Raw genomic sequence first — 13,908 nt, 5'->3', positions numbered from 1 at the left:
TGGCTGGTCCTCAGCAACATTCATCAAAGAGACTAAAATCACTCTTGAGCTATTGATGTCTGCAGAGTTTTGTTGTTTTTTTTTTTCAGTGATACCAAAATAACTATTTGTCCTAGGGCTTGCCCTCCAGCTGAAACACTACTCCAAATGAAGGGATAGATGTTTTAAATTGAAAACCAGTGTAGCCCCTACCTTGGCTGCAAGATTCCTATTTCAAAGGATGAGAGTCCAAGCCACTGAGAGGGTTGCCCTGACACGGCACTACTACATCTCCAGACTGTGAGCACAGTCTGCAATGCCATGCAAGTGGGAGCTAGACAGAAACAGCCAGGTGCACTCCAAAGCAAGCAGCTCCCCATCCAGTTTTCATCTGACTGGGTCGGTGTGGATCCTGCAGGGCAGCTAAGAGAAGTTATCTGCTTGCACTGTTACCCCAGCACCACCATAGCATCCACACTACCATCAAAGAACATGCATAGGGTTTTTTTGTTGCCTTAATTTTGAGCCTTGCCCAAGCAGTCTGAAAATTTTCCAACCATTAACACGTGAAGTTGTTCTCTCCCTCTTAAATGAGTTTTTGAAAAGGAAGAAAACACTTATGTTCCTCTAAACTAGTAAAACAGTACAAATCCAAAGCAGAGATTTTTTTCCTGGCAGTGAGGGTGCAGGTGTCTTTGTGCTCAAAACAGCAGCATCCAGCTAATTCAGGAAGAATTTTTAAAACTCCTTGGGATTCCTCCTGCACAGTACCAGGGCAGTAAGACTTCTGATAATCATCATCTGGGGCACTCAGCCCTGTTATCCGCATTTACTTCTGATATAAGTTTTGGAGATGAGTATGCCTGAAAAGCTGTAAATCCAGTCACCTGCCAGTTCAGCAATTGGATGAGGATGTGGTGGGTAGTAGGGAAGTGAAAATAGAGTCTCTTACTGCAAGAGGAGCAGAATTAGCTGGCAAGACTTTGCAGTTACTCCTGCAGTTACTTTCTTTTCATTAATTGTCTAATGTACACCAGAAGTTCCTTCCTCAGTGCTCAGATGAAAGGTTTTCCCGAGCATATCACCTGGAAAATGGGCCAAAGACACTCTCCTTGTATGGAGTTAGCTGACACAAGGGATCCATTGTTTGAATGGAGGTATCTTTAGCAGCAAACAGAGATCTGCACTTTAGGCCTGTGTTTCTTACCATTTTTATCTTTTTGTCTGAAAATAGTGATATTTATTTGATGCTGCTAAGGCTTCAGGCTGTTTAATCCTTGACTAAAGAAAGAAAGTTACCTTTGCTGTGTGAAGACAAATGTTTTTTCCTTTGGATGAGCAGCCATATGTGGTGGTGGAAGAGTACTTTAGGGCAAGAATAGGACAAAAAAAAATAATCAAGGCCCAACTTTTTCTAAGTCCACTCTGAGTTATTTCCTATGGGAAAACCAGGTAAAGTCCTGTGCATGGACTTTCCCTACATTATATTGAGGCTCCTTGCCTATCTCTTACTTGCACTATTTTTACATAGAAATGACAAAAGAAACTTTCCCTTTTGGATGGGCAAGCATGGCTCTGACACCTTTCAGGATTTATCTTAGGAAAAGATAGGTGAGAGAGATGATTACACCTCCTTAAATGAGAGGAGGCATGAAATATTATCCTAGTCACCAGTGACCTAAAGATATACCAGGAAGAAAAAACCTGAAATAGTCTTTAATGAAAGTCAGTATAACATTATAACCCTGCCACTTAGAAATGGGAGGAAGATTGTGAACATGGATCTCCCTGTCAGACCAGCCATTTCTTTCCCTTTCTGCACATCATCTCAGCATTGAAAATTATTCCCAAGCATGTTCCAAGCTATGATTTGCCTAATATCTCTCTCTCTTGCTCCCCTTCCACTCCAGACCCATTTCTTCAAAATCCTTCTCAACAGAGATATGTATCACATTTGGTTTTCTATTCTTCACACACCAAAAACCTCAAACTCTTGAGTCAACTCATGCTGGCTACTGTCAACATGAAAATTTGCAGTGCCTCAGGCACCCACACTGAAAAGGTCTGAAGCAACTTCCTTACCCTCTTCCTTAGAGAATTATTCATTGCTGCTCTTCCTTTCCTTCCCACATTCCAGAGCAAGCCCCCAGCTGCCCATGCTCACCTATGCCCACCGTATCTCTCTGCCCTGACTGGTTTGGACCCTAGTTTTGAGGGGTGAGAGGGATATGCCAGCCCCTGCAGGCTGCTCCGTATGCTCTGTTCTCAGGGCTGTTTGCCGTGCGGGCCGCAGGCTTCAGGCCTTTGAAGGGTCGAATACCATCTTTTGATTTACCATGGCTGATGGGGTGTGGGAAAGCTTTACAACTGAAACACACAGAAGAGTTAAAAAAAAAAAAAAAAAAGGAAAATAAAAAGAAAGAAAAAAAAAAAGAGAAAAGAAAACGTAGGAAAGACCTTAATAAAGACACAAATGATAATAAGTAATCAAATGGAATAGATCACAGAAGAGAAGACAGCTCTTAGTAATAGTATTAAATGACATAAGAAAAGCACAATTAAATAATGCACCCCTCAAAACAGTCCTTTTTCGCACACATCTATCATGGATTAGATGCTCAGGGGATACCGACAGATAGCTAGTCAGCACCAAGCATACTCAGATCTTCAGAGGTGGTGTTGGTGACTGTTTCTCACTGGTAAGGAGATTTTGGCAAGGTCAGGTAAAGATTTAGTTGTTGTTTGTGACATTTGCGCTATGAGCAGTCTCCGAACAGAGTTATTGTGACTTAGAGTAAACAACTGGAAATGAATGGCTCTGGCAAGGTGATTCTTCCTCAAATTCTGTTTGTCAACAGCAAGGCAACTGCTGTTTTGGTAGAAGGAAAGTCCTGTTTCAAGGACATTTTCTGACAGTTTTATAAATCTGAATAATGGAGAGGGGAAGCTCAATCCAGAGACTGAGCTCTCCTCACAACTCTAAACTATCCTCTGTTGAGTTAGATATAGGAGAGTGCTGACAGGTTTCCATTGATCCAGCCTACAGTCACTTCTGGCAAGATTCAACCTCACAAAAATTTACAGCTGAAAAGCTGGCAAAACGTGGCATACACATGGCTTCAGTCCCTGCTACTACACAGAATCAGCCTTCAGTTTACACAGGGGTTTGTTTAAAGATTTTGTCCCTGCATTAAACTGTCAACAACACATCTTTTCCCAACATGTGTAGACCATCTGTCAAATCTTTAGCCACATCTTTTAGGTGCCAGACAGAGTTGAACAGTCCACCTCTAGGCTAAGTGATGGCATAACAAATCCCAGTGAGTGCCAAGAGTGACCAATGCCAACCAGGCTTATAATGTTGACAGGCCCTGAGGGAAAATATCTTCTGCCAGCATGATATAATGAAAATTGGAAAGGAAAAAATAAGCTTTAAAAAATAAGTATATTCAGGGTGATATAAATATACCCTACTCATATTCACTTAGAGTCTAAGTCTAGGAGGTCCTGAACACCTAAAATGAACAATTCCCCTAATTCTCATTCATTTTTAAGAAGATAGAATCAAACAAGTGGTATCTTTCTCAGAAGAAAAAGTGACTTTTTTATGAAGTCTGGCAATTTTCATGCTGTAGTACTTCTCATGTGGGAATATAAAGGTGATAAAAGCAGCCATTACTAAAATACTAGCACATCCCTCACAGAGTGTAAAGAATTCTCCTTTCAACAAGTAGAGGAACTAGGGGTTGAAAAGTAAAAGAACTGGCTCTGGGCTACAAAAGGATACTGTAGAGTTGGGCAGATACTCAGTCCCCCCCATCACAGAAGCATGCCACTACCAATATTTCCAAATGATTAATTTTATTTTCTGAGAAAAATATAGCCAGCCATAATTTTCAAGAAATTAAATGGGATAAATATAATCTTATTTTTCTTGATTATTGGCAACTAATTAGATCAGAAGAAAATGCAAATACATACAGATACACAAAAACTCTGGGGTTTTGTGTAAAATTCTCATTTTACATGTAAGGAGGCTCAACAGCAGTTCTTTTGAGCTGTTCGCCAGAGAAACCCTGCAAATGTATGAAATTTTCCTTCACTTAGAGTTAATATAGGCAGAGATGGCTATCATCAAAGGGCTGCTTCTCTTTATTTGGAGTTACTGACACAGCTGAGGTTCATCTATCCTATCTGTGCTATAGGCCAGTCTGGCTAGCACAGCAAGTGCTCTTATGCAGCTACAGACTCAACGGAGTTTTATGCTTCTTGAGTCAAACTAAGCAGAGCAAATATGCAAATATATGGGGGTTTTTTGGTTGGTGTTTAGCTTTTATTTACTAGAAGGCAAGAGACTCTATAGACTTTTAGATGCACCTTTCTTTTAAGAAATATGAACTTGTTTGACGCATCTTCTTCACTTTGTTATTCAAAAAGTAAATAATAGGGTCTGTGTCACAATTTCAAAGCCAAAAGAAAAACCACTAGATGCAAATTTAAAAAGCAAGCTAGTTCCAGAGGACAGCATATTTTACATACAAAGCTGCTACATTGTTTGCTCCTGGTAGCCACAGTAGGGCTCTGAAGATGGTGATACTATTAGCTCAAAAAATGTGCAACTTGTTCTAGTGGGCCTTAGAACTTTAAAAGCTGACAGAAGTTTTCACAGACCATACACAAACCTTCATATAAAATAACCTACACACGAAGAGGTATAAGATTTTGCACTATTATGTTAGTTTTACCTCTTTGAGGCAGAACCTCTTTTTGTTTATATTCCTGAATTTACATGAAGCAACAAGCTGCATCACTGGAAAGTGAAAGAAAGCTTCAACTCATGTATTTACATTCTTTAAAAATCTGTCATTCTGTAGAATACCTAGAGAATGGCAAGAAAATTAATTGAGACTAATCTAATAGCACATTCACTCCCAATTGCTTTTGTATTGTTGGACTTGTTTCTAATTGTCTTCTTTAATTATTTTCTGGGAAAGAGCAATTCTAAGGAGACAGAACACAGCCATTTGGGATAGGGGGGATGCACTTTTATTTATGTTAATTTCTTTTTATAAAGACACAACAAAAAAACCAGCCTTTTTTATTAGATATATAAAATATGGCAAGCTGTATCAATTGCTGCCAAATTATGCAAAGGGCAGGGGGTTCACAGGACTTCTGCTTGCCACCATATCCATTTTGTTTCCTTTCCATGTTTGCCTTTGACTGTTTTGAGTGATGCTGGATGAATGAGGGATGTAACTGATCAAAAGATGGACCAAGTAGCATGTTTCACACAGAGCTCACCAGTCCCAGACCAAGAAAGGAAACTTAAAAACTTAAAGACTTAAAAACCAACACTGTCCATAACGAAGAACTGACAGCAAATCTTCATGCAGCAATGCAGAAGAGAATTTCTCTCCGCAAGAGAATATAATTATAAAAGTTTCAGCAGTTATTTTAGAAATTAATCCAATCCAATCAAACCAACAGAAAATAAATGAAATCATTAAAAAAAAAAACCACTAATCACAAGCCCAAACTAATAGTGAAGAGGGCAGTGGAAGGTGTTTATACGATACCTAAATTGACCATAAGTTTGACGCGGCCTCCATCCAGCTCCAGGCGCAGGGTGTCAGCAGAGTCTCGGGAGGTGGTTGCCATCAACAGCCCGTAAGCACGCTGGGACATGAAACGGAAGGACACATCTTCTGCTTCTGTGTGCATAACCATGGGCATGATGACCTTCATGTACATGCTGCCATCATAGCTCAAGATAGAGGCCTCTGCAAGGAATCAGCAAACAATTGCAAAAAATGAGAAGTTACACCACTGAAGAGCACTCACACCTACCACAGAGCACTGTGCTTACAGAATCCATAGCACTTCCCACAGAAGGGTATGTAACTGGGGAAAAATGCAACATTTAACTGCACACAGAAACCCTGTGGGGCAAAAGTGAGCAGCAAAGAAAGACATGGTGTTCACTGCAACTGGTCACAGCAGTACCCATGGACACATAATTCCCAAGTTCAAGCATGTTAGGACAGAGCCCCTTTGTGATTATTATAAGCTAGCAAAGGCTTGGTTTTCCACATCTCCTCCAGTGCACTGAAGTCCAGCCTTCCCAGGACTAGCAGTAATGACTAGAGCGACTAGAGTTCTAATTTCTGGTACTCTTGCTGTTGCTTATTTAGAGAGGAATTTCATTTCATTGATATCACTTTAAAGACAAACAACTGTATAAAGTGAATTTCCTAATAGCCCTCTTCTAAATCAGATTTGTTCCATTTTTTGATTTTATATTTTTCCACTACTTACTAACAACCAGTGTTAGTAGAGCTCTGCTGACACAACCAATGCAAATGAAGAAAGGAACAAACCAAACTCCATTGCAAGTGCCATTCAAATGCAGGAAAAGTGTTAGAAGATAGAGGCACAATGAATGCCAGTAGGAGGGGAAAGAAGTGAAGAAAAGTTATATTTTTCTATCATCTCTGAAGATGTCAAAGAAAATTGGAATTTCAGCTGAGGAAAAGAGTTAAATTTAGCATTCTCTATTTGTTCAGGGTCTTGCCTGCAAAAAGTGATATTCTCCTCTAGGAGTAGAATTAAAGTCTTGTGTTAGAACTGCAGCAAGCACTACAGCATGGCAATCATTGTTTCTTCACGGAATATGCTCAAAAGCATTTTTATCTGCAAACTTTACTAATCTACATAAATATATTAATACATGAATCAGAGAGTTTCTATTCCCCACAGTCAACCCCTTTCAAAGGCAGAGCTGTACAGATTGCTCCATATAGGGCTTCTACCATAAAACTACATATCAAAATCCCAGAGTTTAAAAAAAATAGACTGGTTCAGCTCCCTAACATGAAAACATGGATTGCTCTAAAGCTCTCTTACCAGTACCTCATCCAGTTCAGCTGACCTGAAGTTTTCTCAAATGATGAGTGGGATTCTCTCCAGGCACCACCACCTCACTACCCAGCACATCTAATTTAACCAACTGCAAAACATGTATTTGGAATGTTTGATGTTCTCCTATGAATTTGATGTTCTCCTTAGTCCCATTTTTCCCATCCAATGAGAGCAGAACTTCCACCAGGAAACAGCAATCTTGGCAGAGCCGAACCTTACATCCTCTCAATGTCTGAATGTCAGATGCTACAGTAGGGTAAATGGGTGGGAAACTGAGGAACAGCCCAATGTCCATGCCGTAAAATACTCATGGCAAGCTCCAAAATGGCCAGTAAGAGAACTGTTAATGCAATGCAATAAATATGCAAACGAGGTGATAAATAAATATATAAATATTAAGCTGATAAAATGACACATATATGGTTCCAAAACATTTAGTAGGGATGCCTACAGTTGTGCTGGTACAGCAACACACACACTAATAGCTGGTATACAGCACATCTGCAGTCACAGGACACACAAACATATTAAGAAAACTTTTCTAGGAGCACCATTAAGACGAACAACATCCCTACTCATCAGTTTTCTTAGCTGCACTCACCACACGCTGTCATGGTCTGTACACAGAAAGCTTTCCACACACATCACCCACTCAGCCATTACATTACACACATCTCTGGTACCAGCTGCCAGCACTCTCCTGGGGTCCCACATCTTCATTTGGTCAAGAAACAGAGGAGGAAAGAAAGCTTCTTTTTCAAGGTGGAAGAATAGTTTCTGCTTTTCAAAGTGCAATTCTCTTCCCCCTCACGTCTGCACCTCTCACTTGCCACCTACAGCTGCAAGCTGGAACTAAATGTACTGTATATTATACATACACTCAAAGGCAATGCCTATGTACACACAAACCTTTCTTGCTCTCTTTCCTCTCTCTCTCTGCAGATTGTATTAGAAAATGCAGTCAAGCATGAAATGGCTCTTTTGACGCCTTCAGCTCAGATGTGCCTTGCATGAAACAGTTGCTGGCCCTAGCACATGAACAGCTGGGAGAAGGGGGCTGGAGGATATCGGGACTATGAGTGGGAGTAGCTGACACAAGTGTCTCAGCTTTGCTGCTCCCCTCTCCACAGTACCATGCATTAGGTGCTTTGAAAACATGAGTTTTTCTGCAGTGACTAAAACAAACTAAAAGCATGGTAATAATGAGTCTCTTCCCTTCAGTAAGAACTTGCATCCTTCAGCTTTACTGATCCCATTGCCAGATAATTACTGTCCTTAGACTAGAAATCCCAATCCTTACTATTATACTTATGTAAGGAAGAACTGAATACTCAAAATTGCTGAAGATGACATCAAATCTGGACAGTGTTTCAGCTCACATCCCACAGTAGCCTAAATCAGGTATTAATGTCCCTTCTCCAGCCACTCTGCTACAAACACAATGTGATGAAACCTCGTAACAATTAAGCAGATAAAATTAAATATCTAAAAACAGTTGAAAGAGGCTCCACACAACCCCAGGAGACAATGGTCTGTTCTTGTGTTTGCCCTATGCACTTGATGTGTTCCAAAAATGACAACATTTAATTCTCACTTTGCAAGCCTTCACAGTCTGGAGTATCTGAGAGCCTCTCAGCTTATCTTGCAAGCAGAACATTCCCTCCAGCTATGAAAATACCCCTTCAGAGGAGGGTGTTGCCTAGTAGCAGTCTTACAAGGAAAATCTATTTCCTTTTCCTGACAGTCAGTCCTCAAAGCTTGAGAAAAGCATGTTACAGCTGAGCAAAACATGCAGCAAATCTGCTCAGGGTTGAGTGTAACCTGGCAACAAGTGCATGACCTCAGCCCCCCAGACACCTGTGCTGGCAACTTCTGCCTGAATACAGGCATCCATTCAATTGTCCTCAGCCACCTGCAGCAATGGGACTGCAATGCTTTGTTCAGCACCATAAATACAGGCAGCAGCACAGTTATCCAAGTTTAGAATACATGCACATTTCTGCCACCCTTCTACTTTTAGGGTAGCTATTATATTGGATGCATAGGAGCAACACATGAAATCATGTTTGAGACCCCCACAGATTTGTGCAGACAAAAACACTGTGTGGCATTTATTTGTGATCCCAGCGCCAGAAGCTTCATTGCCATTAGCTTGGAGATGGGAAGAGGAAGAAACCAGGTGCTGGTTCAAAACTGCTCTGACATAATGCCAGAAATCTGTGAAAATCAGTATGTTATTAGGAGCAATTAGCTTCCCAGTTTTGTGCTCTCAGACCCTGCCAGTTTTAATTTTACACTTAGCATCCAAAGGAGCAATTCATTGCTGCTTCCACACAAGGCTCTGCATAAACCTCCTAGGGAGATGGAACAGGCACATATTCTTAGCATCCAGACAGAAAATTATTCAAGACCTCTTCATGCTTTTTCTCCTGCTTTTGAACCACTCTCCTGTATTAATCTCCATTCCTCACCTCTTTTCTTTCTCCTCTCTTTTAATTTTTCTGTAGTCTCCTGTTCTTCCCTGTGGTCCTTTTCCTATGCCTCCCAGACTACAATACAGTGTAGCTCCTTACTGAAATTTTCAGAAAGGTAACAGTGCAAAAAGAACTAAAAATATTCACACTTCATGAAAGTTCGAGTCCCCAGTGACAGGAGTTCAGGGCACAGGACATTTTTCACAGCTACATTTGCAAGACCAAAACACTTACACCAAAGATGTCCACATTCTTGCGAATTCAAATATCCCTGAAGTGCCTAAGCTTTGTATTCACAAACCAAACCCTCTCCTGCAGGCATTGATTGCACAGCTCACCTCCTGCCCTCACATATCCACTACCAGACACATGGCACCACATAAAAAATAGATTTTCTGAAAACAAAATTACACTTTAAAACAAAACAATTTTTTTTGAAAAGGAGCAATAAATCCTCTTTCCTGTCTGAGTGGATTCCATACAGATGAGTTTCAACAAAAGAAGCCTGACAAGTAATTTGGGAAGCCTGAATGTAATCAGTCAGACTAAATCTGATGACAATCCAGGAGAAAGTGCTCCTGTCTTGGTGGAAAAGATATGATAGGAACTTTAAGTGCTCACAAGCGGTTAGGACCTTGCACATCATCCAGCAGGAGGGGTGCCAGAAGCTGTGGAGCTCCCTGTGCCAGTGCCTTGCTGCCCAGGGCTGTCCCACACACACAGGAAGGCAAGAGGGACAGATGTGCAAATGGGGGCCAGGTCCAACCAAGAGCCAGGAAACCTAATGGTGATGAGGCAGGTCCATGCTCAGGCCAGGAAGTCAGTCTGCTGGCCAGGGTTCAGGGCGACTGCCAGGCAGGGCCACAGTGACAGGGCTGAACAAGGGGCACATCCAGGGCTGGCACACTGTGGGACCTGGGGACCAGCCCTGCCACAGCATCACCGGGTGGGGGCTGATGGCCAGGGGGGCTGCCATGGGGTCCTGGGCTGTGAGCAGGGCTGGGGGTGCCGGGTGGTCCTGTGCTCTGAGACTGCTTTTCGTTGACCCATAAGAAAAGTCCATGTGCTAAATGTGCTATGACACCTTCTGCAGTAAACTGAGTTTCCCCAGGATGTCTCCCATCTCATTGTCATCGGACTTGATCTTAAACTTAGCCCACCAAACAGGAAAGAGCAATTTGAAGGAATGCAAATGTAATTCACTAGCACTGAGAGGGACAATAACAGAGAACACAAAACCATCTTTAAAAACCTGCCTAAACTGAAGCACTACATTAGAAATAAAAATGGGATTCATTAGCCTAGCAAAATACCATGCAAAAAATAAATATCACTAATAAGCCACTGATAGGGTTTACTGTGCTAGTAAGAACAAAGCTATTCTGCTTTAGAGATTTCAAACTGATAAGATGTCAATAGCATTATTGTGAGTTGTTATCCAGTGGAAACTCACGAAGATAAAACAGTAAAAATCTTGGACACATACAGCTACAGAAAATAAAGAAACCAGACTGGTTTTGCTGGTACTTAATCTCTCTGAAAGACAAAAGTATTTTTTCAACATCAATCCAAGTTTTTCTTTGTTTCAAATTAAGACGACACATTCCTTCTCCATTCCCAAGTGGGTTTATGGCTGCTTTACAAAAGGATCTTCCTATGCTGAAACTCAGTATATCATTATTCCAGCTCCCTCACTCTATTTTAGACTAAGTAAACTCCTTTCTACTCAGCTACTCCTAGCTTTTATTTTCTAAAACCTGCTGCTCCGGCTTCTGATCTCTGGCTTCTTTCTGTTGTATATACTATTTTCTTAAATTCAAATTTTCCAGTTTGAATAGCATATGTTAGTTAAGACCAAACAAGCACTTAGAGTAATTACATAAGACATCCTTATCACTGCACTGTGCACAAAATAGTTCCAAATGAACAGCAAATGGGAGACATAATAGAGCAAGCTCCGAGGCATTCATCACATTTTCAGGGATGCAAGAATACTGGTGAAGCAGTAGTAAGAATTGTCACTTATAAGGCCTCTGCTATAGACAAAAATTGCTAGCAGATCTTTACACAGGCCAGATGACATCCAGATGAATATTCTTCACCAAACAAATTTTTTCAAAACCTTGCAAATTTTATTTCATAACATTAATTAAAACATTTAATTTCTGGGCCTGAAAATTCCTGAAGAAACCTGAAGTGCAAACCATATCTACTTATTTATCTAGAAAGTCAGAAGAAATAAACACTCTATTCACCAATTTTCTTTCCATACCACTGTCTCCCCCTGTTCCAGTACCTTCTACCCCTTTGAAGTCTTCCCAAGCACATAACCAAAGCCTGCAGATAATATTGACTAAGTATCCACAAAATTAAAGACCTAAAAAAATAGGTAAAGAAGGCAAACAAAGAGACCTAAGCACACAGTGCATATACTATAATGTCCTTCAGACAAAAAAAAAAAAAAAAATCTTGAGTCACAGAGTTTAGACTTTGAAATAACCTTGGTTATGAATAAAAGTAATTCTTTTTAGAATTCTTTTTAGATTTTACTTTTTAGAACAGCACCACTATCCTTTTCTGAGTCGAAAATTAACGCCCCGCTCTTCTGCTTCAATATTATACCAAAATCCTGTAAAGCTGTCCCGAGAATTTTCACCTTAAAGTGGACTAAATTTCAAGGAAATAGTTAAAACTGTGAGGCTTCTACTATTGTAAGGTAAAATCCCACATTTCTGCCTGTCTACAACAAAAGCTTCAAATGGAGACGTTCCAAATTTTCAACTGACCTAGGGAGGACGTATTAGGGACATCTCTCTCCATTAATAAACTTCTCTAACATTTGTCATCTGGATTCTAGATTTGCTTAACTTCTGTATTTAATCAACTCTCCAATTCCCCAGGTTAACCAACATGGTATGTACCAGTTTCAGTCAGCATCAGGCTTGGTATGCCCTTCCTACACTCCTGTTATCACCACACACAAAAGAGTATGAATTAATCAAGGGGTGTTGTCGGGTGGGGAGTTACTAAAAAAATAGTTTCCTATACTCCACAATGAAAGGCAAATAAACTTTGTTTCTCCTTTCTCTGGGCTGCAATCATGAAGAACTGGCCTAGGGAGGAGCTGTAAGAGCACTGAGTACCACAGTGGAAATATTTGCAGACAGAGGAAACTGTAGCTTGTAAATGTTATTGCTAGCCCTGGGAGGTGAGGAGTGAGGTTATATTGCCATACTGAAGCTTGGCAGAGACTCAGGAGAACCAAGAAGGAGCACATGTGCTTTTCAAATCTACTCCAAATGTCACTCTAACATTTACAGAGCTGTGTACAACTATTTGGGAAGAAATCACTGGCAAGAAGGCTGAGGGTAGAAGAAAAATTGCTCCTCAATGTAAAGGAGCATAATGGGGAAACATGATACTAAGAGGATAGTTTGAGAGTTTGCATTAAATGGGTGGCACTTTAGAAAGTGATGTAACTTCTGTTTAGTTCAAACATCTTTGAGTCCGCTTCATGTCAAGCTACAGGAAGCATTTGATACTACCTGATGAATAATGTGCACTGAAAAAGGGAGATTACAGCAAAAATGTTTGGTTTTCCTCAGCGTAAAGTGAAAAAAAAGAGGCAGCAGACACAATTTGTAGCAAGGGAAAATAAAGAAAATTGTAAGGAAAAAAATAGACAATGAGGATTGCCTCACACTGCAACAGAACCGCTGCAGAAATCCCAGTCTTCAAGTTAGTCTCAGTTGAAGCAGGTGGTGGAGACAACAACTTCCAGGGATCTCTTTCAACCACGACTATTCAATGCCAAGTGCCAGAATGCCCTGATTTCATTGGATATTGCACCTTTTCACAAACATCACCTTACACCTGCAAATTGCTACTGATTTGAGATGGAAAAGGGTTCCAGAGTCACCATCCCTGGAAGTGTTCAAGAGGCATCTGGAAAAGGCACCTGGGAATATGGCTTAGGGTGATTATGGTGCTGCTGGGTTGACAGTTGGACTAGATGATCTTGAAGGTCTCTTTCAACCTTGATGATTCTTTTATTCTGTGATCATCAGATCATTCTTGAAAAGCAAGGCTGTAATGTAAACTACATTCATAACCTTTTTAAAATCCATAAACAACCTCTTCTCTGTTCTGTTTTTTCTAATATGGCAAAGAAATACTTACTACTATTGCCTCTGGCTGTTGATTTAAGAAAGGCTCACAGCATTAGACAACCCTCAATTTCATTTCCTTACTTTTCCTCATCTGACAGCCCCAAGTCCCTAAACTTTGTAAATTCCCGGAAGAAGTACTTCAACAGAACAGGGAGCAAATGGAAAACATTGGTCTAATAACTATAGGTCAAACTTGTCCATGTCATACTGGTTTTGAAATAGCAAAATTCTTCCAGCCAATCATGATTTAGGAAGGGCCAGAAGTGAGACACTGACGTGCTGAAAATAAGTAAGCAGAGGAACTAGGTAACTATTTATTAAACTCACATAAGGCAGGCAGCTTCACAGAAACAAGAATGTCACAA

General features: G+C 40.6%; 1 protein-coding gene across 4 annotated transcripts in view; it reads right to left on the bottom strand.

The window, feature by feature from the left end:
- NRXN3 (neurexin 3) overlaps positions 1 to 13,908 on the bottom strand; it is a 914,575-nt gene that overhangs the window by 622,212 nt on the left and 278,455 nt on the right. For all 4 annotated transcript variants that reach the window (XM_041471885.1, XM_041471888.1, XM_041471886.1 and 1 more), the window contains one exon: positions 5,559 to 5,762. In XM_041471885.1, coding sequence (XP_041327819.1) covers positions 5,559 to 5,762 — 204 coding nt within the window. The remainder of the gene's footprint in view (positions 1 to 5,558; positions 5,763 to 13,908) is intronic.

Source organism: Pyrgilauda ruficollis, unplaced genomic scaffold (assembly GCF_017590135.1).
Source record: "Pyrgilauda ruficollis isolate IOZ18807 unplaced genomic scaffold, ASM1759013v1 scaffold28, whole genome shotgun sequence".
NCBI lineage: Eukaryota > Metazoa > Chordata > Aves > Passeriformes > Passeridae > Pyrgilauda > Pyrgilauda ruficollis.
The sequence above is the reverse complement of the archived record's forward strand: the minus strand, read 5'-3'. Positions and strand labels throughout refer to the sequence as shown.